This window comes from Triplophysa dalaica, chromosome 23 (assembly GCF_015846415.1).
Source record: "Triplophysa dalaica isolate WHDGS20190420 chromosome 23, ASM1584641v1, whole genome shotgun sequence".
NCBI lineage: Eukaryota > Metazoa > Chordata > Actinopteri > Cypriniformes > Nemacheilidae > Triplophysa > Triplophysa dalaica.
In genome coordinates this window covers 15,509,248-15,534,572 of record NC_079564.1, presented here as the reverse complement: position 1 = coordinate 15,534,572, position 25,325 = coordinate 15,509,248, and the positions used below count along the sequence as shown (strand labels likewise).

The 25,325-nt window shown below is 36.9% G+C and overlaps 2 protein-coding genes across 2 annotated transcripts in view; both read left to right on the top strand.

Moving 5' to 3' along the window:
- Positions 1–220: 220 nt before the first annotated feature.
- On the top strand, positions 221–19,984 carry LOC130412876 (uncharacterized). The gene is made up of 10 exons (XM_056737669.1): positions 221–338; positions 6,704–6,770; positions 7,120–7,260; positions 11,959–12,048; positions 13,870–14,045; positions 15,314–15,400; positions 16,002–16,063; positions 17,112–17,238; positions 19,607–19,846; positions 19,955–19,984. Exons 2-10 carry the CDS (start codon positions 6,767–6,769, stop codon positions 19,982–19,984), a joined length of 957 nt encoding a protein of 318 aa, XP_056593647.1. The 5' UTR covers positions 221–338; positions 6,704–6,766.
- Positions 19,985–23,682: 3,698 nt separating this feature from the next.
- Positions 23,683–25,325, top strand: part of ofcc1 (orofacial cleft 1 candidate 1) — a 46,775-nt gene continuing 45,132 nt past the window's right edge. The window contains exon 1 of the mRNA XM_056738810.1: positions 23,683–24,078. The gene's annotated coding sequence lies outside the window, so the exon portion shown is untranslated. The remainder of the gene's footprint in view (positions 24,079–25,325) is intronic.

Sequence of the window (25,325 nt, the reverse complement as noted above, 5' to 3'; positions counted from 1 at the left end):
TGACACATCTCACACGAACATCTAATAAACCTGGTGCAAACGCACTGCTCCTAATATGGTGAGGGCTCTGCTCATAAATATTAATTAGGTTACATGACGGGATGCTCCAGGAAAGTTACCAAGCAACATCAGTGTGACCTATTTAATATTCATGAGGCAAGACTGCATGACTCAGGGGTACGTCACTGTCGCCACAGCAACAGACGCCTCACCTGAGAGCTTTGTAGGTATCTGAAATATGTGTCAGTGTGGCCTTAACAAACTTTCCTTAGATGACGATATGATCTAGTTAAACAGGGACATCCCATAATGGTGTCAGTTTTTCGTACCTTACAAAGGTAGGTGATTTAATGTTATGCGCATGTTGTTGTTATTGTGCACAATATTGACCTACAGTATATCAATGTGCTGCCGTTGAGGTCATACTAATTGCTGTGTAGAAATATTCTACTTTGAGTTGAGTTAATCGGTAATCCAGCTGGCACAATCCCATAATACTGTTTGAGTTGTTGTAATGGAAAAGCATGATTGAGATGGTAATGTACTGTCACCAGGGTCACACTAGACTTGCTTGCAGTTAGATGTTAAACTTAAGACAACTTTAGGCACCATATAGTGTATTGCACCTACAGTGAATTAGTACAATATAAAAACCATGGCTTATGAGAACCATGTTCCCAAGCATTTCACATCTGCTTTTCCCATGTGAATATAACCGTGGTATAGCTTTTCTGTAAGGTATTGCATTTCAGAGTTCCACGTTATTTGATACAATGAGCCAATGCATATTATGCACCAGAGATATGCTTTTCTTGTTTTATGACATATGTCCATATGGTATGTTTTAAAAAGGAAAATGTCCTGGAAGCTGATTGGTCAATACAATTGTCATGCTAAATAGTACATACGTACTAACATCAATGAGCTATCAACCATGAGCTATTTGATCCCTTATAATGACAATTTTTGCCCTTTGTATCTTTATTTAGTTGCATAAAGTTACTCAAGAACATTAGAAATGTCATGATAGCAAAACCTCTCCTTCTATATTTTTAAAATGTAATTCACCTTAAAGTATTGTGAAATTATCATAATTTAATTTGCTTAGTTAAAATATTCATTTGATTGTTTATAGCATTTTTTGATCCATGCTTATATTGTTTTGAAGACTCTTTTGGGCAATGTTCAGAGCAGCAGATAGTGTAGCAGCATGCTTTGAAAGTGGCATTTGGCATATAGAAACGAAACAGCTTTTACTACCAATTGTCTGGCCTTTTTGGTGTATTGCATTTTATAGCCCCGATAAAAAATTCATCCTCTTTAACTTATTAGTTACAGAGAAAACATATCACCAAATGAGAAACATTGGGTTTGAAAACCCATCCGTATTCCAATAAGATGCACATGTGGAGAAACCGCGGAGACCAAGTGCTTCATCAGAGAGAATTATGGGTGCTCTGAATGCCGGGCTGACTTACACAATGAATTGGAGCGCAAAAAGACAGAGAATCAGTGGGTGAGAGAGCTGGCGAAAGGCGTTTCTCGCTTCCTGACTATTTATTTGAGCAGGTCGGCGTGTCTTTGTGTTGCGATGCAGAGGGATATCTTCTGTTCCCTGTGTTTTCATTTGCAGAAGGCGGTGGAAAGCTCTTCATGCCTTATCGCAGGCAATGTAATTTGAAACAATTACCAAAACACAGGCTCACTTGTTACTACACACATTTCTCCCCATATATACAAAGTGCAGATTCAATAGCTTAGCATGTTTTACAATCGCACCCGGTGGAGCAGCGTTTACTGTGAAAAAGTATAGTGTTTCACTGTAACCCACATAGTTCAGGATAATCTTTCACATTTTGCCTGGGGTTTGTTTTGCTATTTCTGCAGAAACTTGTGCAGGCCATGTGAATTACCATGAAGAGAGCACATAGAAATACTAAACAAGCCGTATCTGATAAAAATGAGTAAACACAATTTAAACAATATGGGGAAACATTGTGTTTCTCTTTGATAATAAATACAATTGTATTTTATTATCAGTCACATAGATGCATTAAAAAGAATTAACCGCATGAACCTACTCCAGCACAGTGCAAAACAGACCTGTGTGTACATTTTAAGTTTTATTTAATGTTAATATAATTTACCCAGGATCAATACCCCTATACAAAAGGTAAATCATTTGTAGATTTTTTTTTCTTAAAATCTGTGAATATTTTGATTTTTTTTTCGGAGATCACCTTGAAATTTTATATCTACCTTGACAACACTGGCTTCACCAATGCCATCATTTTAGAATGGAGCTATTGCTTTGCCCTACAAATAGCAGGGCAGGGGTCAGGAAGCCATTTTAAAACAATCATTATGTTTGCAGCCGAAATTGTTTTGTCATTGTGGAGCGCATTTTGATAAAATATAAAACTATATGTAACACAGAGAGACATACAGTATAGTATACTGTGTGTGTGCCTGAAGAACTCAGGCAGCCGAGTTGCATTAATTTCCAGTAATTCTTTGTGCAGGTATAGGTCAAAGGTTACCACACAGGGAGCAGTACAACGCATACTCTGTGGTCATGGACGTGAGTGTGCTTTTCAATAAGGGGTCAGAGCCTTTAGCTTACAGTTTTCTATTAAGTCAGAAGCAGACTTACCATTCACATTTAACATTTGCTCCAGTGGCCTGTGAGAGGTCAGCAGGGAATTGAGCGAAGGAAACACCAGAACAGGATGCTGAGAAATTCTCAAGCAGCTGAACAAAAAACTGTGAAATACTGAGTAGTTCTCATGATCCTGGGCCTGGACCCTCATCCTGCTGTGTTTAATTTCATAAAATGTACATATTCACATGCTTCATCAAACAATGCTTTCTTTTTAAACCTAATCATTTTGCAGCATAAATCAACTGTGTTTGAAATAGCATAACAACATACACTTCTTCAGTAGTGTGTAGTACATGCCAAAGTTTACAGAATTGCGCACAGTAGAAAAACTTATGCCACAATACAATGTGCTCAATTTAAACATCCATTTTCGTCATGATTTTGTAAAAGAATGGAGCATTAATATTGTCCAAAATGGTTAATTTACTATTTTTTTTAATAAATGTATTGACAATATATTGCTTATAATGAAAAACATACTTGTAATCTATAGCATTTAGTAAATAAACTAGCTTTCTATTTTGAACATTGTTGCGTATGTTTACCTGATCCAAGATGAAAAAAAATATTCCTTTAGTTTTTCAGTGGCCTTTCTAAAATGACAAAAAAAGTGTAATTCTTCAAGGTTGTGTTTTCCCTCTTCATCAGTTAGCATCAAAGGGGCACACATGCATAAATAATTGGCTAATTCACATAAAGGGGCCAGCGTAGATTAATTAAATCTGAATTCTAATTATGTTTTTCTGTTTTCACCAACAGACATGGTTTTGTTCAACATAAAGCTTTTGCTTTAATAACAACTAGTATTTCGTGAAAATGTCTAAAACTAAAAGGATTGAGCTGTATTATTATCACTCTGTTTCGATGTATTTACAGATATAATATATGAATATAAAATATTCAATTCTCAGCTTGTGGCCTCTGTGCTATAAAACCAACAAGACATGCAAGAACAGAGATTACAGAGATTTTGCCACAGTAAATTCTTCTGAAGATATCTTACCTGTTCTTAGAAAATCAAAAATATGCAACAAAGGCACACGGAGGTTAGAGGCTTATTTTGAAAGTTTCTTTTCACATCAGACGGAATAAGTCCTAGCTTTTGATATCATCAGTATCCTTAAAATTATGATCCACACATGAGAATGTAAATGTTGCTGGAATATGGCTTTTGCATGATGGTGAGTGTGTGCATTTAATCTTAAGGTTAAAGCTGTAAAACAGAGGACAGAGGCTGTCAGACTATCATCAGCAGGGTGAGAGAGAGAGAGAGAGAGAGAGAGAGAGAGAAAGAGAGAAATTGTCGTAGGGCTTGTTTACCGCAGCCAGCAGAAGACAACAGTCAGACGGAAATGAGGGTTGACGGTTTCATGAAGCACAATTGGTTGATGGCAGATTCAATGTGACTGCTCTGAACTGGGCAATGATCCGTACAGTATGCAAAATTCACTGTAGAGCTGGTCTATGCCCACCAGCCTTACGCCCAGCCGCCCCTCTCTGAACGGATCCCAGACTACAGAAGGCATCTGTGTGCCCAATTCCTTTAGACAACAATCACAATCCCTTATAAATCTCATACATTTTTCTTGTCATGCAATGTCTCTGTCCTGTGTGCTGCACAGTGGCAGCATGTTAATTTTCATTGAGAAAAACAAAGCTTTTCCTTTCTCACAACTGACTGGATGCCTCCAGATGTCTGTGGGTTTATTTTAATTTCTTCTTGTTTTATGTGATGAAGGCATAGTTCACTTGGCACTTCACAGCAGCCCAGTACTCATTTCTGATGTATGTATTTGTCTCAGACAGTAAAGCCAGATTTAAACATGTATGTTAGCAACATAATTTAAAGCCTGTCGCTGTTGACTTGTAATACTCAATGATAAAATTATTACCTTTACCTTGCTTTATCACAAAAAAGTTGACATATTTTTTTTAAGATCTTGAAGATTTAAGATCGTAATGTGATTAATGTTGATCCACAAGCCTCTAAGTGGCATGAAGAGCATGGCACAACTTTGAACGAAGCAAACGTAATTTTTTTGAGGCCTGAAATATCTATTCATATTTTGAAATAAATATCACATAGGATATAAAAAGAGGCTATTCATCAAATTGACAGCTAATTGTGTTTTCTTTATGTCAGAATTGAAAATGAAAATAAGGAACTTTTATTAATGATATGTTAAAAAGCACATACCTTCCCTACTCTATATTATGCGCATGAATTTATCAGGGGAAACATGGAGGAACATGACAATGCCAGTGTGACAACTTCAAAAAGTAATTAAAGAGATTTGTTACTGGGAGATAATTGAAATCCACCAGTGTAAGAGAGTGTGGGATGAATAATGTGAAATGTGGAATTGGTGGGGATAATTATGTGTCATTCTGCTTTTGGCAAAATCATTATTTGCTTATTTCTCAAGTGGTGGCCCAATTATCACTTGTAAATTTCCATGCGGGACATGTGAAAAAAAAAATGTGCAGAAAAAAGACAAAGTTTTATCCATTAAAAAATGACTAAACATAAAAAAAAGTTTAGGCCGAGAAAAAAAAACGTAATTGACACATTTAAAATATCTGGTCAGTTTTACCATCTTCCTTTTGGAGAAATTGTTTCGAAGACAGTGGGGGAAAAGCAAATGGTTTTTAAATAAGTTACAATTAGATCAGCATTAATCTCAGCGGTGCAAATGAATGTGTGGCTTTAGGGCTTGTTGGATGTTAAAGCAGATTTCTAAACTCTGCACCAGATTGGAGTGTGTCCTGCTCAACTTTAATTGCTCTGTCAAATTGGATGAAAAACATTTCCCACTTACACTGCCATCTTTAAAATTATGTTTAATGTGTTGTGCATCTGTACACTCTCTTCATATGTATTCCTGTGTTTATTGCCATAATCTGTTCCGATCAGAGTTCATTTACATACAGGCGAGATTTAAATACTGCACATACACATCTCAACATGCCAAGTGTCATAAAAAAATCAAAACACAAGCTGTGGAAAGATATGATAAAAAAATATGGAGGATATTTTCAATTCAATTCAATTCAAATGTATTTATATAGCGCTTTTCACAATGTGCATTGTTCCAAAGCAGCTTTACAGGGGCAAACAGAAAAAGCAGAAAAGGTAAAAAACAGCACAGTGCATGGCTTTTATAGAACAAGCAAGATCATTCTAATAAATAATATGTAATTAATATATAAATTAATAGAGTCTCCCGATGAGTAAGCCAACACTGCCCTGCTGTTACATTTGACATTTTTTATTTGTTAAAAATGTATATATAAACCAATTTTAAAGCCTCATTCATATCTTCTATATATACTTATTTATTGTTTATATCACAATGGGTTTTTGTACAGCTGCTTTGAAACAATGCCAATTTGTCATAATAGCAGCTGACCACAATTGCCGTATGTGATCACTATGCATTAACACGTTTTTTGGGGGAAGCTGTTAAATATTTTCATGAAAGAATAAAGACATTCCTCAGAGAGTGACCCCTTAAACATTACAGCCACACAAGCTTTTAGACATTTGAACCTTTTTCATGCTTTTATTGTCATATTTGAGTCTTAGTGCATGCTAAGAGGCGTGCAATCCTAATTTACGTTTTTAATTTCTCTTGTTCTATTTTCTTTCTCTTGTGTTTGAGCCTTCATGCTGTGTGCAATGTGTTTATGATGATTTACATATTCATACACACGCCAAACCTCTAACACTTCTACGTAGCGTGCATGAAAATGTCATTTTGTTGTAAAGGAAAACATTGTTTCTCTCGGGTTCAGGGTTGGGGGGTGGTCACTGAAAGTATTTTAATGTGACCTTCATCAGGCATTCATGTCAACGTATCTATTTATGATTCCAGTTCCTTTCACTCCTGTTGTTCAATTATCGCTTGACCCCTTTAGCAGCGTTGTAAATTAAATGACATTTTCATGTCGTTCCATATTTAAAATACTGCGTTAGTTGCGGATCAGAAATGATGATCTTCATTCTGCAGCTAATTTATTCATTTAACAATTTCCCTCCAGAAGTTGCAGCAGAAGGCTGTGGAGCAACCTAAGCAGAAGAAATCCAAGTCGGCTGAATTTCTGATGGGTGAGTCCCGCGTGATGAGTTATTGCTCATAATTTGTGTAAGGATTAATTAACTAATTACAGACAAATGGCTCTGGGCTAAATTTTGCTCTTGCTTGTCAGGGCACAATTTGTAATTATTTTAATCATTTCTTCTTTTTCTCCTTCATCTTTTTTGCATTCTCTCTTTTTCTCTTCTTCCTCATTCCTCTTCCTGATATTTATTTTGAACCTCATTGTATTTCTGTGTCAATCTTAAATTGAAGAATAACTGAAAGGAATTATCTGTTGTCTTTAAATTTGATTCAGAGTAATGCACTTGCATGACGTTCTCTTATCATTTTCACGTACGTTCTGTCTATTCTCTGCAGCAGAAGGAGAGGAGGTTAGAAGCATAATGAAAGGTGTGGTCAATCTTGCATTCCAGGAGGAGACAGAGGTTGGAATGCACAATAGCACCCTTGCAGCTAAGTGTCAGAACGTGGAGCTGCCGGCGGCAGCTACAGTTAGAGGTAAGCTTCAGTCTTAATCGTGCGTCCTCCCTGTTTCTGTAATGCAAGTCTAGTATCACATTCCAACACAGCCTGTCCCAACAGGTATTTAAGAGGATACAGTACTGCAGTAAATTGCAGGATGTTGCAAAGTACTTTCTATAGATGACTGTCTAATGATATTAGGTAGTTAGTTTATCAAACCAGCAGAATCTAGGTAGCATCTAGACATCCTATCTAGGAGTAGTTGATCTTATCAGTGTTAACACCCTTCAAACAATGTTGAAGGGTGTATTTTAACAATATCCTCAAAATCCGGTTTGGAAACATTCAGTTAATTTCATTTGCCTCTATACAGGCAAATAAATTGCAGCCAATGTACTTGCCAAATGTTTAGAAAAGATAAATATTCTAGAGAAAAGTTTTTTAGCCTGAATATAAGACATTTCATTGCTGCTTACAGCTGAATACACTGTTATTTGTCTATCTTTTCAAATTGTTCTTGAATACATTCTGTTACAAACTGCCAAACTAAATTAACATTCTTAAATGTTTTGTAAAATTTATTTTCATAGAAACTTCTTGTCATCGTATGAGTAGTCAGACCTAGTCAGACCTTCACACTGATGGTCAGGGAACTTTGCATGCTTTCATTGGCCAATGCCTGCCCAAGAGGCCTTACGATTAACAGACCAAACATCATGTTTCGCTTTGTGCCGTGTCATGTGTAGAGGCGTGGAAATGCCCCCGCAGTAACAGACCAGTATACATTCACGAGCATGTTAAAAATGCAACGTTAACAACAACATCTAAATGTATGAGTTTATGCCATGATGAATTCTTATTGAAACCGTTGCAAACAATACAGCTTACTTCCTCAATCGGATGGCTTTGTGTTGTTTCGAGTTCTTGCTTGGTTGCTTACTATGTCTATCCACATTTTTTGAAAGCCCTGAAGTCAAGAATCAGGTTAAGATTCCTATAGAATATGAAGCATTTGAAGACATATTCAGTTAAGGGAGGACAACCCAGTTTCCTCCCCACTGGCCATGGGATTGTGCAACAGAGATGTACAAGAATGACCACAAGGATCTCAAAGAAAACCAAATATTTAAACCCTAGTACAGGTTGCTGATCATTGTTCTTTACACAATTTCAACACTCACTTACCGACCAGACAGTAAGAACAGAAAATTGATCCACCATGTTCTCCCCCTCTTAAAGAATTTTGAAGCCCTGAAGAGCAAAGGTGGAGCGACTCACAAACTCCTCCACTGGACTAATCCCTTTTCAATGTGTTATCAAGTGGGTGTGGGACAGTGCTCATGTAAGGCTTAAGCATGCAATTGTGTTAAAAGAACACTATCTGACTGCAGGAGGCGTCCGCAGCCCAACTACCAGCCAGGCCGAAGAGTTTGGTTAAGATCCTCATCTCCGGCTGCCCAGCTGGAAGCTCAGTCCCATTTCTTATGCAAAAAAAATTCACCATGTGCAATGAAAATGGAATTGCATCCTCCCGTTAAGAACTATGGGTCTACCTAGTCAAAGAAATGCTCCATTTAAGGAGAAAATTGTTGACCTCATGTTAAGATTGTTTGCCTGGTTAAATTACCTGTCTGTGTTTGATGTTTGTGTTTGAATTGATCAAACTTCTGCACTATGGATTGCACTTCGTCTCCAAATTTGAGTTCATCACAGTCCTACAGGATCTTCTCACATTGCAATAAATCAACAACAGAGAAAGATAAAAAAATAATATTCACTTTGAACAAGACTTCAGCCTCCTTATCAAAGAAGAGGTTATTGCAGGAAAAACACAAACAAATATCAATAAACCAGTATCAAGCACATTCTTCTTTTTTTATATTAAGTAGTTGGAGTCAATAATGTGAAACAGAGTATCAGCTGCAGTAGACAATTAAAGAAACGCTCAGAAGTCAACTTATTTTACACAGCCATATGTAACACTGCAAAAATATATATATATATTTTTCGCATTTTAATTGTATACTAAGATTAATGTTGGTTAAAAACCTTATGTGGAGTGCAGTTTTTGTGTCTCACTCTATATACATTCATTATATAAGATTTTTTTTGCATTTATCATCCTAATAATTTGTGTACAAGTAAAAACACAAATTAAACTACACAGAAAGCCAGAATAAAGTTGGAGTGGAGTGGAGATTTCAGATGACTGCCATCTCTGTGCTGTTGTGAAAGCTCACAGTGCATTGGAACCAACATGTAGTGTGTTTTAGCTGGCAGGCATATTCCAGCATGTAAATAATTCAAATGATTATCAAATTCAAGCTGAGATCAAACCCTAGCCTTCGCCTGTGCATAATTCAAACGTGTTCTTTGATAAATACTACATCAACTTCAATTCACATTGAAAAGAAATAAAAGAGCATAATTTTGTTCTGAAGAAAATATGTTTTTGTAAAAGCATGTAGTTGAGAAAATATTTACTCAAACATTAGAAAATTGCATTTTCCCCCTAATTTTATTTTGGACATTCTCTTAACAGATATGCAGTCACTTAATTAGTCTAGTGTCAGTCTGTAAAACAGAGTTGTATTACTGATATGCTGCATCGAAAACAGAAGAGGGTTTGATAAAGAACAAAAAAACACTGAAAGATGGCTATGACATGTATTTAAATAAAATATATGACGATTCAAAGACATAAATAGGGAGACAACCAACATTATGCGGAAACAAAAACAGAAGCCAAATATTTAAAATGATTCAAAAAGACAGTGTTTTAAGAATGTTGTTTGTTGCCAATGTCTCACAGTTATGTCTCACAGTTACAGAAATCAGACAGGAGCATTTAACATTGAAAAAAGAATGGGTGAAATCATTAGGCACAGTTAATAGAGCCTAATGCATCTCAGAGAGGCATTATGTATTATAGTATGCAATATACGTTTTATGCACATTAAGAATATGCACTACAATGATCTGCCTGAATAAAAAGTCGACTAGTTTTCCCGATTCAATAACAATGGATGGGAGCTGTTCTTGTATGCCTATTCCAACGTTGAAATCAATTCCCAGGGGGGTGTTATGAAGATGGTTGCTGATTAAACTGACTTACTAGACTTTTGCCAGTAATATTTTATTAAAAAGGAAGGACCTCAGGTAGCTCTGTCGCTTTGAATCACTGTCAGTGTGAGCACCCTTTTCACCATAAGTGTCAATTATACAGTATAAAAATTGGATTTGACCAAATTAGCTCTTCTCATAGATAAAGATTGTTTGGACGCATCTTCTGCAGCTCTTCAAGTCACGCAAGTCAAGACACGCCAGGACTGTGGTTGTGATGTCCATGGATGTCCCCTGCCAAACACCACATGTAGGTGTTGAATAGTGAAGAGGAGAGAGTGGCTGTTTTACAGAAATACCCCTCTAGCTGCTGGCTTTCCATAAAACTCTGGCAAAAAGCTTTGATGCCCAAAGGTCAGCAATTGCTAATAAGAAGTCAATGTGATACAGCGTAAGCTCTGTGGCCCCGTCTCTCACCTCTTCTCTCTCTCACTCTGACCGGTGACCCCGGAGCACTCTTAGGGTATTGTCTTTGAAATCCACTGCTCTTCGGCTTGTACGCATTTCTTATTAGTTCTTTTGAACACAGGTAACATATGGCGGGTTGTGTTTAAGAGATTGCCTGCTTTGACCTTTCCTAGCATGCTAATTAGGCCCCTGAGCAGCGTCGGGCCTGGGTGAGCACAGCTCAGGGAAACCAGGCTGAGCGGGGCCTTATCAGGTAGCCTGCACCAGCCAGCAAGAGCGGTGTGACTTTTCAAAATTAACATTTTCGCTTCATATGCTTCTAATAATGACTAACCTCACCCAGCTCACCAGCCATCTATCCCCCTCACGCTGTCGTCTCTCTCTTTCGCCTGCCTGGACTTTCCACAGGAAATGAAGGTCCCCAAAATTACTTTGACCCCTCGTCGGCGGCGGAGGGTGACCCAAGGCGGTGCAGGATGTCTGGGGTCGGAGGCAGAGATGAGCTGGAATTAAGTATGCCATTTTTCTGGTAATAGGCCGTCTCAGTTCATTAAAGCAAGGTGAGCGAGATCACTCGCAGCCAGTCAGAACGCTTAGTGGGAAGGCCTATGTAAATACTTTTACTGATGGGTAACGAGATAGGGCTGCGCGGTGGCTGTCATTGCTGAAGGTCACCTATCATTGGTCAGTTCCATTTCAGCTCCCTATGCTTCCTTTAACTTCTCTTAAATAGAGGGGTTCCTTCCAAAAGTGCTACACACACCTCAGCATGTCTATTAAAAGCATGCTCTGGGGAGCAAAGCCATATGCATGTTATAATGAAACGTGGCTATTAACATGGCTATCTTTTGGACATTGCCGTCGTGTAATATTCCACAATCCTCGCAAAAAATGACAAACCTTTGATAACGACACTCAAGAGGTGGGGACACCTTCAATGATATTTTGTATGAATTTTATTGCCGTCAAATGACTTACAGTGGGCTTGCTCGCATGTTAATATTAGCTCTGAGCTATAACCATTTAATGTAAATGAAGGTCAAGAATTAGTGTCAGTGGTTGGAAATTTCGTGCCATGTATTCCTTTATGTTTCACTTGGACTTTCTTGCAATACAAGGAATCAGTCTGTAAGAAATGTTCAAGAGTACAGCAATACCGTTCATCTGTTATAATATAGCTGAGCTTTGATTTTCTTCCCCCAGAGTTTATGAATGATGATGAGAAAAACCTTTATGAGAAACTTTCAGAAATGCTTCAAGAAGAGGACACTTCAACTGTCATTGATTTACCAGGTAATATATGAAATGATTGTGAACTTTGATGAGTGGTCAGGGCTGGTAACCAAGTGATTAATAACTTAATAATAACTTAGTAATAAGTTATCAGAAATCAGAAAGAGCTTTATTGCCAAGTGTGCTTTTCATACACAAGGAATTTGTCTTGGTGACAGAAATTTCCAGTAAACATATAGTTGAAAGTGACAAGACATGCAACAAAAAAGTAAAACATAAATATGTTTAAAACAGTACACTTTTGACAAAAGACAATAGATGAAAAAGGCAATATATACCGTTATGACATTATAGTGATATGTATGTGCTTAACTATCCATCTCAACCATGCATCACAACTGTTTTAAGAAATGTCTGCCATGACTCTTTTTTCAAACATTAATCTCAGTGTTAACTATGCATCATCACAAAACTAGAGATAATCTGAACAATACTTAATACTATGTCAACAAGATTTGACTCTTTGTTTATAGGAGAACCATCTGAGGCAAATTTTAATTTAAATGAAACACACAATATCAACCTACCCATCTGTAAGCTCAGTGCGAAGAGATAAACTCTTCAACACTTTTCCACTGAGCTCTGAGGCCTACACAGAGCTTGATGTCCTGTGTGAGTTTCATTATTGTGCATGACTTCAGCATTTGTCCCATTAGCAAAGTGTTGGATTGAGACTCTCGCCCAAGTAGAGCAGAACATGGCCGGGTTTATGCAGCTATTGTTTTTGCGTAAAATGCTCTCGATGGATCGGCTGAGGTTGTAATTGGTTTGCCAGAGCATCGCTGGGTTTAGGCCTACTGGTACACATGAATAAGGGGTTAGCCATCTAACACTCAAGTGGATTGTTGTGGATTTGGCTGGAGCAGATAGATTAGCCTCTCTACTATTGTCTTAAAATGCTCATAAAATCCCCCAAAAAAGCAGAAAGTAAGAGGATACAGGATTAGCAGAAACACAGTAGAAGAAAGATCACGGCCAGCATCCATCCATGAGGCTTACCAGAGTCACAATAGACTTGAGACAATTGCCTGCATACCGTCTTATACCGCCACCACAGTCTAGTAATACTCTTGACTTCTCCACACTCTTTACAGCCTTTTTGTTTAAGGATATCGTGAAAATTAGAGGTTGAAAAGACGCAGTCCAGTATTCTGTATGCAATATGTATTTTTCTTTCAGTGCCAGACAACTTTTGGAAAAAGTGAATTTGAGAGTTTGTGTAATAAACTCTGACCCTATGTTGTAAAACTCTAGTGAGCTGTCTTACTATGCACTGTCTACATTTGTTGAATAAATATTCACTGTATATCAGATTCAGTAAACATATTTGTTATCAGGTGTATACCTCATTTTGATTTGGAACAGTGCTCTGGTATTTCAGATCTTTGCACTTTGACCATTCGTGATACAGATGTTTCCCCACTGAAGGGAACACAATCACATTAGGGCTTCATTAGAACTACTTGCTTTGATTAACTCGCTGCTTTAATTAAATCCTATTTCAGTGTAATTTAGTTCAAATGAGGAATGTGTCTACAGCTCTGCCATTCTGCCTCTGACTTCTGTTTGTGATGTGTATGATTGGCCATGATGTGCAGCCACAACATCATGTACAGTAGCTCCATTGGGACAGCAATGCATTGTTAGGACAAAAGTCATGGATTTGATCCCCAGGGAACATACATATTGATTAAATGTTTTGTCTTAAAAGCCTGTAAGTTGTTTGGAATTTAAGCATTTGCTGAAAATTTAATGTGACCATAGCACCCATAGTAGGCTACTGTTGATGTTCAGTTTCATGTTGTTTTATTCTGTCAATAGGTACGGTGATGTCTGCCCATGATGTTGAGGAAGCTGAACCATCCGGTGAATGGAAAGATCAACCTAGAGCCGAACAGCTGGAGAGACGAACAGAGGTCATACCTCACTACATTCAGCAGCTCAGAAAGCATGTGCAGAAAGACATGATCCCTGTGGGCAGACCTGCAATGGCACAGGTTAGAGTTCCACATCATCGCCACATTTGAGTCCTTAAGCAAAATCACTTGACAACAATATCTCTTTATAGTATTGTTAGTTTTAGTTGCATTTTATAATACCACTCAAACAATACACTCTTAACAAAAGATGTTTCAAAGCGTTCTTCAATGCTAAAGTAGAACCTTGTGGTCCCACAAAGAACCTTTAACATCTGTAGATTTCTTTTTCACAAAAGGTTCTTTGTGTCAAAAAAGGTTAATCAGATTATAAATAAGAAAGAAAGAGAGGGTTCTTTAAAGAGCTGACTGAATGATTCATTGTGGAACCAAAATGGTTATTCTATGGTAATGCTGTGAAGAAGCTTTTCAGCACCTTTATTTTTAAGAGCGTACATCCAAAGCAATGAAAACCTAGCTAGAATCAGCTGTCTTCATTTTTACATTTTCATTTTCTGTTGCTACAAAAGATTATTAACAGCATTCAATCTTAACAATAAAGGCGCTTAAAAGGTTCTTCACAGCGGTGCCATAGAAGAACCTTTTTTAGTTCCACAAAGAACCCAAATATTCCTTTTTCATGTCTTATAGAAAACCTTTTTCCTGAACAAAGATAGTTTTGTGAAAGAAAAAGGTTCTTCACGTGTAAGAGGTTCCACATGGAACAATTAAAAGGACCTTCATTTTTAAGAATGTTGGCATTACAGGTTCTTTAAAGGTTCTTTGTCAGGCTGTATGGTTTACTTTTATGACATTGCTGCGATTGTCTTATAGTCTACACAGGACACTACCTGCTAAGGTTTAAATTTTATTAGTATGTATGTTCCACATCAAACAATTATGTTCCATATGTTATTGCAAAATGTAGAATCACACTGAACAAGATCAGAATTAGTCAACATATTTTTAGATGTAATCTGTCTTGGCAACTTGTTACGACTGAAATGAAGAGCTGCACATTAAATAGAGAACATAATGTTAAAATGAGACACGAATGCACACTGAGCGGATGCGATGCAATGACGTTTGTTGAATAATCACTCATGGTGTGTTACTGCAGATGATGACTTTTTTCTGCTCTCCGACTGAAAAAAAACCCCACAACATGTTTTCCTTTTCACACTTGCCATCAGCTATTAAAATAATTTTGTATTGTAAAGACAATAATAATGTATGCTTATTCTCACTTGCTGGACAAAGCGAGCATAAAGTCGTGTTGACTAAATTCTGCCGTATGTGTAGGGAGTGTGCTGGTCCTAAATGAGAGCGCACATTTTCCTTTTTGGCAGGAAGACCATTTGGAGAAGGGAATGAATGAGGAAAAGGTGTGGGGGAGAAAGAAGAGAGTAATGTCGTTCTTAAGGGGAAATTCAAAGGTACTGAAGTGTGTCCAGAAAAAGGAAAGATTACTGTAGGTATGTCAAATGAGATTTGCTGAGGAACAGGAGGTGCAGCCGAGAGACTGTTGCCATCTACCCGTTGTAATATCAATTAAAAAAACTAGATCTTTATAATTAAACTATAAATTACAATTAAACATACATAGTATATGTTTACAGTTCTAGAAGGAGGCATGACTAAATTGTTTTGTATCATTCTCTTTTTCAATCAATTTAATATGAACTGCTTTTTGTGTTCAACTTGACCCCGTGCAAATAGCTTTGTTGTTAACGTGTGTCATATATAAATTATTTTTCAAAGAAAATGTATTTTGTCTTTGAAAATCTTTCATTGATATATACAGCATAAATATACATGTATTGGTAAAATGCTTGGCATTCAAACAATGCTCTACAATGCCTTACATGCATTCCATTTCACTCAAAAAATATATACAGTATCTAATTCTTTTTGGTCATTTAAGAATTGGCTTCTAAAAGTTATTGCATAATTAGCAATGTTCTTTTATGGTGTTTGTTTATTATTTGTCAATGCATACAATTATTTATTTTTTAAAACATGATATGTTTCTTTTAGATCAGGAATATAAATAAGGAGGATGAAGTTCTTCAGGACAGACTCTACGATGCTTTCCAACGGTGCGTGAATTCCTTTACATCCCATTTGATGTGAAATAATCATTAATCTGTGTTTCCAAAACCATTTACATTCTGCTGACATTTGTGAGGAGATGTAATATACTCTACATTGTATTGTCTCTACCAGTGCATTGTGGGTAAATTGCCAAAGGGGGTAAAATCTGTCCGTGTCATTGGACGCAAAGTAACATCAATTTCAACCTGTTCACTTCAGTCTAGTGCTCTCCCTCCTTCTCTCTCTTTCTCATGCTCGTGAGTGTCGGGCCTGCAGGCTCGGCTGTGTTTAATTTTTTTATAATTGATCAGCAGAACACAGACTGATGTAATGAAATCAGGGCTGTTAGTTGGACACTTGTGCAGAGGTTTGTTAGATGACCCTCTCTGTGTCCTGTCATATCATGGCTGAGTATCTGTTAGTCACAGACCTCTATATCAGATCAAGGCCACACCACCCACTACAATTACTGTGATGTACTTAAAACTTTTTTGTTGTGTAGGAAGAAAAAGCTATTAGCACAAACTTGTTTATTGCATGCTTTTTTTCAATTATATTATTATAGGAAATTATATTTATATAAAGGAATTACTTTTTTTCTTGTATTTTGCTGTATTCTTGTATTTTTTCTTACATTTATAAGAAGTGTAAAAAAGGAATTGAGTACACAAATTAAATGTTTACAATTCTTAAAAAAAAAAGAGTTTTTAATGTTACCATTTCACCTTTCGAGGAGTCAAAAGTGCCCTTATTTTAAGAATGAATCGTAAGTATGTCTATAAGCAGATTTTCATAATCTCTTTCTCAATCCTTGTAGTATACCCTAAAAACAGTTGTGTTAAAAACAACATATTTTGTGTTATTTCTTGTATAAAAAATCAACACAAAATGTGTTAAATAGGATAACACAAAAATGTGTTAAAATGAACACATTCGTTTTAATAGTGTAGCAGTATTCTTAAATCAGTAGGTGTTCTGTAAATATCTGATAATAGGAAGTTGTCTTTTAATTGTGTGGTGTTATTGAGCGTTTGTGTCTATATATCTCATCAGAACACAGACTCGCTTATTAAATTCTCTACGGCAGCATCAAGCTGAAGTGATCGACCAATACGGGGATATTATAGAAGAGACAGGAAGCACAGACATGCTGGGCATCGGAACTGACCTCCGATGGGAGGTATGCACACTCACAATCAACATACAAAACAGCCAGAACATTGTGGAAAAAGGCCAGAATTACAGATTCCTGTGTTTCCTGAAAATGAGCTAATAATGAGAGTTTTGTGCTGTAACAGTTCACCACAACATACCCTCCTCTTCTCACCTTCTGGGTCTTGACATTCGCTTAAAGAACACACGCAACTTTATGCAATTATTTAAGTTTTTAAAATGTTTTCAGATTAAAACGAAAAGAGGGAAGTTCTTGCTAAATCTTTTGCATCCTCTAAAAAGGCCATGCAGCAGCAGCAGCAGTAGTGTCAGTTTGCAGATGGAGCGCGTCAGCTTTGAGGGAGGCAGTAAACGCAGTGAGATTGTGGTATAATTCCTCAGCCTGGCATCTGTGCCCCCCAGTCACTGTTCCATTATCTCTCAAATTGCTGTGTTTCAGAGAGATAAAGATATTTTATGGCTTGCTGACTTGAAACAACCCGCGCAGCCAGAAAAGCAATGGCCGACCTGCCACGCATAGTAATTTCATTGGTAAATGACAAAATCTTTGTTTATATGACACTTCCAAAATTACAGTGGCAGAGAATCTCAAATGTAAAATGTCACATTTGGCATGCAAAACTATGAAAATATATTTCTGTACAAAATTCATGGAGGCATTTAATTTAGAACGTGTTTAATAACTAAGCCTGCCTGCATCACTAATCCTGCCTTCAGGACTTGAAAAGATTGTCATATTTATTCGCTCGTCCTCCCCACCACCACCACCTTCCTTCTCACGCCAAAAATTTAAGGGTAAATGTTCATTGTTAATTAAGATTTACTAATTAAAATGAAAATAATTAAGAAAAAAGCTTAATCTTGAAATATTAGGCTATACTTAGAAAAAAAATAAGTTTTTATGTGTGTGTATTCATGTCTACTTGTGCATCCTGGAGGTGGTGTTTTCTGTATGGTTTTAGTGAAAGGCGGTCTGTGTGCCAGAAATCAAAGGATGACAGAGGACAAGTGAAGAATGCTGAGAGCTTTAACCTTATCCACAGTTGTGTTACTGTATTTGGCTATTGCCACCTTTACCTTCCTGCAAATCTCTGTCGTCTTCAAATTTTTCAGTATTTCTAATGTTATTGGTTAGTTCTTGAAAATTAAAAATGTAAATTAAAATAAAAATTTTGAAAGTACATAGATGGATGCAACAATATATAAATAAATATATATATATATATATATATATATGTATACAGTATATATATATATATATATATATATATATATATGGGTGTAACTCACTTAAGAAAATCTTTACCCTTGCTTGACTCTAAAATAAAATTCTAAATTATACAAAAATTTGTATATAATAACAAGATTGAATTTCTCCAGTATCAATTTTCTGTAAAATGGTTCAAAGAAATCATATGCTGAATTTATTTATTAGTAATTTGCATGTTTTTACTATTTGCACAAATTACTGTTTGCACATTACTATCAATACCATCATATTAGTTAAAAGAAGTTGCTAAAATTTAAAATGAAACTTTGAGATAGATTTCAAGGACTTCCCCAAATAAAATAACAAAGTTTGTCCCAGACCAATTCTTTTCTAGAATGTTTTGATTGCAAATTTGATAACAAGAGCTAAAACCATCTCTTTATTTTTGTCTACAATATTGGAATATACTACAGTTTGTCTTTTTAGGCATTTTTTCACAACTTTTATCACACTCCATGGAACAACTACCGAGGTCCGGACCTCGGGGAACTCAATGGTGGATACGGCCATGATCACACAAACACATTTGGTCACTTACAGTTGTTAGAACACAGAAATGTTACATTGTTAAACATCATAAATTCTGTCTAGTCTGATCCTCATTTTTCCACTATAATTCAGCTATAATTCCTGTATCAGACTGTACTACAGTAGCCCTGAGAGTTATTGCCTTTGTTTTGTATCCCAATATTTTCATTCATCTAAACAACAGATACTGCCATCTGGGTCAATAGTAGGCCTATATCAGTGGTGGGAAACCAAGAATCTCCAAGCCACAAAGTTTTGTGGCATTTATTTCACATCTGTTAGCTATGAGAACATATTTACTTCAGCAGTCTTAAATCAGTTTAAACAGTTTAAAATTTGCATAACAGTCTTTCTCTTAAAAAAATATTTGAACACCACATCCTGGTCAAAATTGTTCAGTTATAAAATGCACCTCCCCGTAAACAACTTAATAATTTGTATACATGTAATCAAAAAGTGTAAAGCTTAAACAATAAATCTGTACCGTATGTCTATTTACCTATTTATACAGAAAATGCATCAACACAACAGCATATGTCTTGAGGAAGAAAAAAAAACATATGTTCTCTGTCTGTAGATTGAATGGACCAAGACTCCGCAGCCCATTGAAGTGCGTGTTTTGTGTCTGAGGGCCGTGAGAGAGAAGCTGCCCAAAGGTCTGTACTCACTGACCGTGTCTCTCCAGACTGAGGTGGGTGGCCGTACGTTGCGGTGGTCTCATTTACAAGAGCAGCCGTGGACTGGAAGCACAGAACCCGTGCAACACGGTGGCCAATACTGTGACACAGATCTCAACATTAACCAGAGCCTCTACATGGTAAGAAAACCCCAGCGAGATGCCCTCCCGAGATGCCCAGCGCCATGGCATTTATTTAACCTCAACAACAAAACGACTAATGTTAAAGGAACCATTTGATGTGTGTAGATTGGTGTGAGTGGATTCATGTGGCATTAAAGAGCACAGCAATCAAACCTCATCACCTTTACGCTACAGATTGTGGGATATTTTACCTCTATCAATCACAAGCAGCGCTCAGAGGGGCTGTCTATCATCTGACAAACACCACTGAGGGCATTTTTCATCGTGTTGGCAAAAATAATGAGTTTTCAAAGCATATTCATTTTCTTCTTTTTTGGCTGTAGTTAGTTTGTAAAGCAAACACTTAGATCTCAATGAAATAGACAAAAAATATATATGTTAGTGCCATCGGAATATACTATGAAACATTAAAGCAATAATTTAGAGATTACTTTTTAGCATTTGGATGTATGAAGCCAGTTCTCATCACAAGCATCCTGACAGAGTAAACAAATCCTGACAGATTTTTAAACATGACTTAAAGATCTAATAACTAGGGATTTTTAAGGTCCTACTTTGATTTAGGAAGTGTCCATAAACAAGTTTATGTACATAGAAGGTGTAAAAACACAATTATTGCGGTTTGTGTCACGGTTTTAGGGCCACGGTTTAGGTTCGGTTTGTGATATGTTCAGGGAAAAGGTGCGAATTTGTGTGAATTTGTCCGTCTAAGGGCTTCAAAGACAACTCAATATTTGCGCCATGTCTGAGACTTTCTTTGTGCGCACTTCGGATCTTTTTGCAGAGCGCAAGCAAGTTTTTTTGTGCATCATCTTGCACTTAAATGTTTAAATTGGCAAGGCTTGAATGAGTTTAGAGCAACATGTGCTGTTCAGGTCTCACCTGCACTCGCAAGCACACAACAACCGGGTGATGAAAGCATAAATAATTGGTCATATTACAGCATATGTCAATCCGATTGAAATTTGTAGGTATTAAATGTGTATCTATCGACAAACATACGTTAGCTGAACTTTGTCAGTCTGTTTTGGGCATTATAATTTTTAACAAACCATATTGTAAATGCGTCGTCAGTTTTAAGATGAGCCGCAGTCCAAGTACGTCCCCAATCCTTGATGGAGAACCGCGCAGTTACCTTTTTCACAGAGAACCGTAACACCCCTACGAGCCACAGTGTTTGGGGGAGAAGAGTGAAGTTTTCACGGGCAGTCCTAGTAAAACGTAGGCGGGACTATATGTTGTGACATAAATCTGTGGCGGTGCGCGAATCGGACTAGGGAAGACTCGTTTCCGTGATTCAGAGTTGACTCTGAGTGTTACAACATTACACACTGCATGAAGTGTAATTTTCATGATTTCATGCTATGTACTCTTATAGTGTTTTGTATTGTATTTCATTATTATCATCAATTATAATAAAATATATTAGCTGATAATATACTGTTAGCTGGTGGGTTCCTACAGCAGGAATGTGTGATATTTTGGAAACATATGCATTACTGTACACTATACAAAAACATGACAGCTTTTAAACATAAAATTCTGTAAATGCAATTGTATTTATCCTTCATTGGACATCAGTGAGCTCCAGAATAGAAGCAGTTATTTTTACCATGGTTCCACTTGAGCTGTGTAGGGAATATAGCGGCAGAATGAGGCTTATGAAATGTTATATTAAACAGTAAGTGTGTGTATGGAAGTGGAAAGAAGGTGTATTAAAAACTGCTCCTAGTATAACTTGAGGGACAGTCGGTGTGAATAAAACAGCTGCTTTTCTAACATGACATTTAGTGTGTGAACGTAAATCAAATGTATAACTCATTTATATAACAGTAGAGGGTTTAACGGGATGAAAATGAAGTAGAAATGCTGTGAAACATTCCAGCAATGTCAGAATTGCAGTCAAACGACCATACTAAGAAACGAACAAAAAATAACTAACTAGATTTCAGTTTTCTGAAGGAAACACCTGTGATCACAAGGAAAAGTGTTTTATGATTTAACTCCTGATTGTGGTCAGAATTTAAATGCTGCTTTGCAGACCTTTTTTTTCATAGAACGTCATCAGTGAAGGAGACACAACTCAGACAAAAAGAAAGCAAAAATTTACAAAAGTTGAGCAAAAACAGAATAAAGAATGTAAATGGTGCAGTCTTAAGAAAAAACTAAAACTCTGATCACAATCAGTAAATAAAGGCACAGATCTAGTCATGTGTTTCTGTAGTAAGGCCTGTTTTTGCAGTTACACAAAGGAAAGGGAGTGGGCTGCTTTAACTGAATACTCCTCCTCTCTCGTCCAAAAACGTGGGCTCTGATTTGGCAGGCAATCGTTTAGTGCTCCATTGAGATCGTCTAGTGTCAGACTCCTCTATCCTCTACCAGCTCTTATTTATAGCCAATCCTGTTGCTGTTGTTGATGTTTATGTTTCGAAGATTTCCATCAGATTTGTCTGTAATTGGCTCATTTGCTTTTTGCATTTGCCCACATTAGTGCACGCTCTGGCCTCGTCTGTTTCTCCTCACAGCTTCGCTGAGGAAACCAGGAATTAGCGATGGTAGGAGGAAAGCTTCTGCTCATCGTTATTTTTTTCTTCTATAGCATCTCTTGCTGGCTTGATACTTTTTGCAGATTTGAGTTTTCTCTTAAAGTGGGCTACAAAAGCTGAGAAAGGCAAGGAAGTGAAAGATAAGATGAAAATGTCACTTCTTTGCCAGCCTGAAGTCTTAGTCTCATCTTTTCATGTTGTTGTCCTCATTGTCCTCCATCTAAACTAAAAACATTCACTATTGCTGCGGAATTTGGAGCATAAACAGTAGGACGCTGAAGGAATGAAAATGATTTCAAACCAGATTTAAACAGACTCTTTTCTATACGATCACAGGTTACAATAGTAACCACATATTTCACTCAACCTCAAGCTTTCCGCAAATGATGACAGACCATATTTTCATTTGAGTTGAACTGTTTCTTAAAACCTGTTTTCTATCTTTCTCCCGTGGAGTTTGTTCAGTAAACATAAGTCTGTTTTGAATGGATGTTGATAGCTGTGTTGCTTTAATAGATTCCCAGCATGCAGTTGTTCCACCTGAGAACTTACACAGGCCTGAAACACAGCCTCTCACTCGTTTCATCGTGTTTTCTCTCTCTTCTTTTTTAATCTCCTTTTCTATTTCAATTGATACACTCAGCGGTGTTCTTGCTTATTTTCCAGTGAATTAAGCATATGAAATATTTTTCAATATGTATAATGTGGGAGATTATGGCATAAATTTGAGGCCTGATGCAGGGAATCTATGCCATTTTTTAGATGTGAGCGCAAAGTGATTAGAAGAGAAACACATGATGAATGTGATAAAACAAGTCTCCTCCATTTTCCATTACTCCTAATGGAGGGATGGAATATTTCAGGCGTGATTGATGAAGTCAAGCGCTTCTTTCTGTCACTTCATTTTTTAAAGATCTGTCTTCTGCTTGATGGGTAAATAAGGATCTCGGCGTGTTAAATGCTGGCATTCTGCATGCCGCTCTTTTTTAAACATGTCTGCTTTGCTTACATATGTTCTAGCGATATCATGGCTGTCAGGTTGGGACTGTCACATGCCCCTTCTTAAAACCAACCATAATCGAAATAGGACATTTCATCATCTACATTTTAAGAACATGTTTAAACACATTTAAATATATAGTTGTAGAGAAGAAACCACGGAAATATATATATTTTTTATTCCTTTCCTCTACAGTTTTAAATACCTGCCTTTTTTTTTGTTAAAGGGGTGGTGCAACGATGTGTCATGCATTCTGACTTCTTTACAATGTAAAACGTGCAGTCTTCTCATACTCAACAGGGTCAACTTGTCTAAAAACGAGTTAGGCCTGACGTATGATTCCTGTGCTCAATACAATCCCAGCGATCTTACAGGTTTTGGAAAGGTTTTTTTTGAACATATAAAACTGTTTTGTAAAAAAAATTCTTAGTCCTGTATTGGACAATTCTCCCGGAAAAGCGCGCGGCACACCCAGAGCAGGAGAAGGAGAAATCTCAGACGTCACTTTCACTCGTGTTCAGCAGAGGGTATATGTTCACGAAGTTCAGGTGTTTGTTGGTTCAGTGCATTTGGGTGATGAATGTTATATAAACAGCAGATATACCGCTGGGGCTGGAGATTTTTTTAAACTGATATATGGAGCTGTCCCAGTGCTTAAAGATGTCAGACATGAACCGCATGAGGTGAGTGAAACTGATGTTTGTGTTTTGTTGTCAATATGCTTTAGTTCAGCCTCCTCCTCCCCCCCGCAAGTGCCGTATGATTTCGGAAGTAATCATACAGCTGTATCTTTTTTTGTGTAAATGTGATCAAAGTAAATTCTCTCGAAGATACGATGTATGCAATACTACTCAATAGGTACTCAAGATTAATATGAGATTGGCAGAAACCTTGTGTGTTAGGGCCGCTTTAAAATATACCTCTTTTAAGACCCTTATGTACACAGCTTGGATGTTTTCGGAGACGTGGGCTTAAGGGAACCACCAAGTGCTCGGCGCTCATGTATCCCGCCTAACGCAACCTCACCTCGCAAGTCCTTCTGTCAATAACCAATGGCTGTGATATCTGTAACGTTAGCAGTTCAGCTAGTTTTTAAATATTATTAATTTTGGGCATATATCTAACGGTCAATATTTGGTTTCATATTTTTTTTGCAAATGTGTAATGTATGTAATGTGTTATGTACTAAAAAATAATTTGAATTGTTAATGAGGTGATTTATTTAACTTTAAATGATTGTTTTAAAAGGAATATAAAAAAACACTCGAAAATATAAGCCATTTATGAAATCAAATTAACCCAGCATTTTTGTTAAAAAAATACTCATTTTTGGGTCAAAAAGCAATCCATTTCCTGGGTTAAAATTAATAACCCAACTTCTTGGGTTAGTTTAACCCCAACTGTGTTCTTTCCTTTATTTACCCAGCAGCTGGGTTAAAAATAACCCAAGTTGGGTTGTTTTTAAGAGTGTGGTCTAAATTGTGTTATCAGAAATCTGTAATAAAACTCAAACTCGACAGAACATAGACTAACTGAGACTGGACTAAACTAGAACACACTTGACATTAACTATAACTAAACAATTACTAAGACTTGATTTCACCAGAGAATCCTCATAGCAGCACTGACGAAGCCTCATACACGGGGTACAGAAAAAGAAGGTGACTAACAAAGAAGATAACAATGGGCAGGTGTGGGTAATGAGACACAAGCAGGAAGCTTAACAAGGAAACGAGAGGGGCGGGGCCAAAGACAAGACCGGAGAGAGCACATGTTAAGTCAGAACCAACAATAATGGGCCTCTCTCCAAAACATAAGGCTCTGCCATGATTCTGCCGCAAGACCAAGAAAGACATGACATGATGAGGCAAAATCATGACAACTATACCCTCAACATAAACTTTGGTAGGATAGTTAAATGCTAAATGCT

Bases quoted from the DNA above. Each gene is read 5' to 3' on its own strand.
- LOC130412876 (XM_056737669.1), top strand. The intron at 7,261-11,958 runs GTAAGCTTCAGT...TTCTTCCCCCAG, and splicing joins GGCGGCAGCTACAGTTAGAG to AGTTTATGAATGATGATGAG. The intron at 16,064-17,111 runs GTGCGTGAATTC...ATATCTCATCAG, and splicing joins CTCTACGATGCTTTCCAACG to AACACAGACTCGCTTATTAA.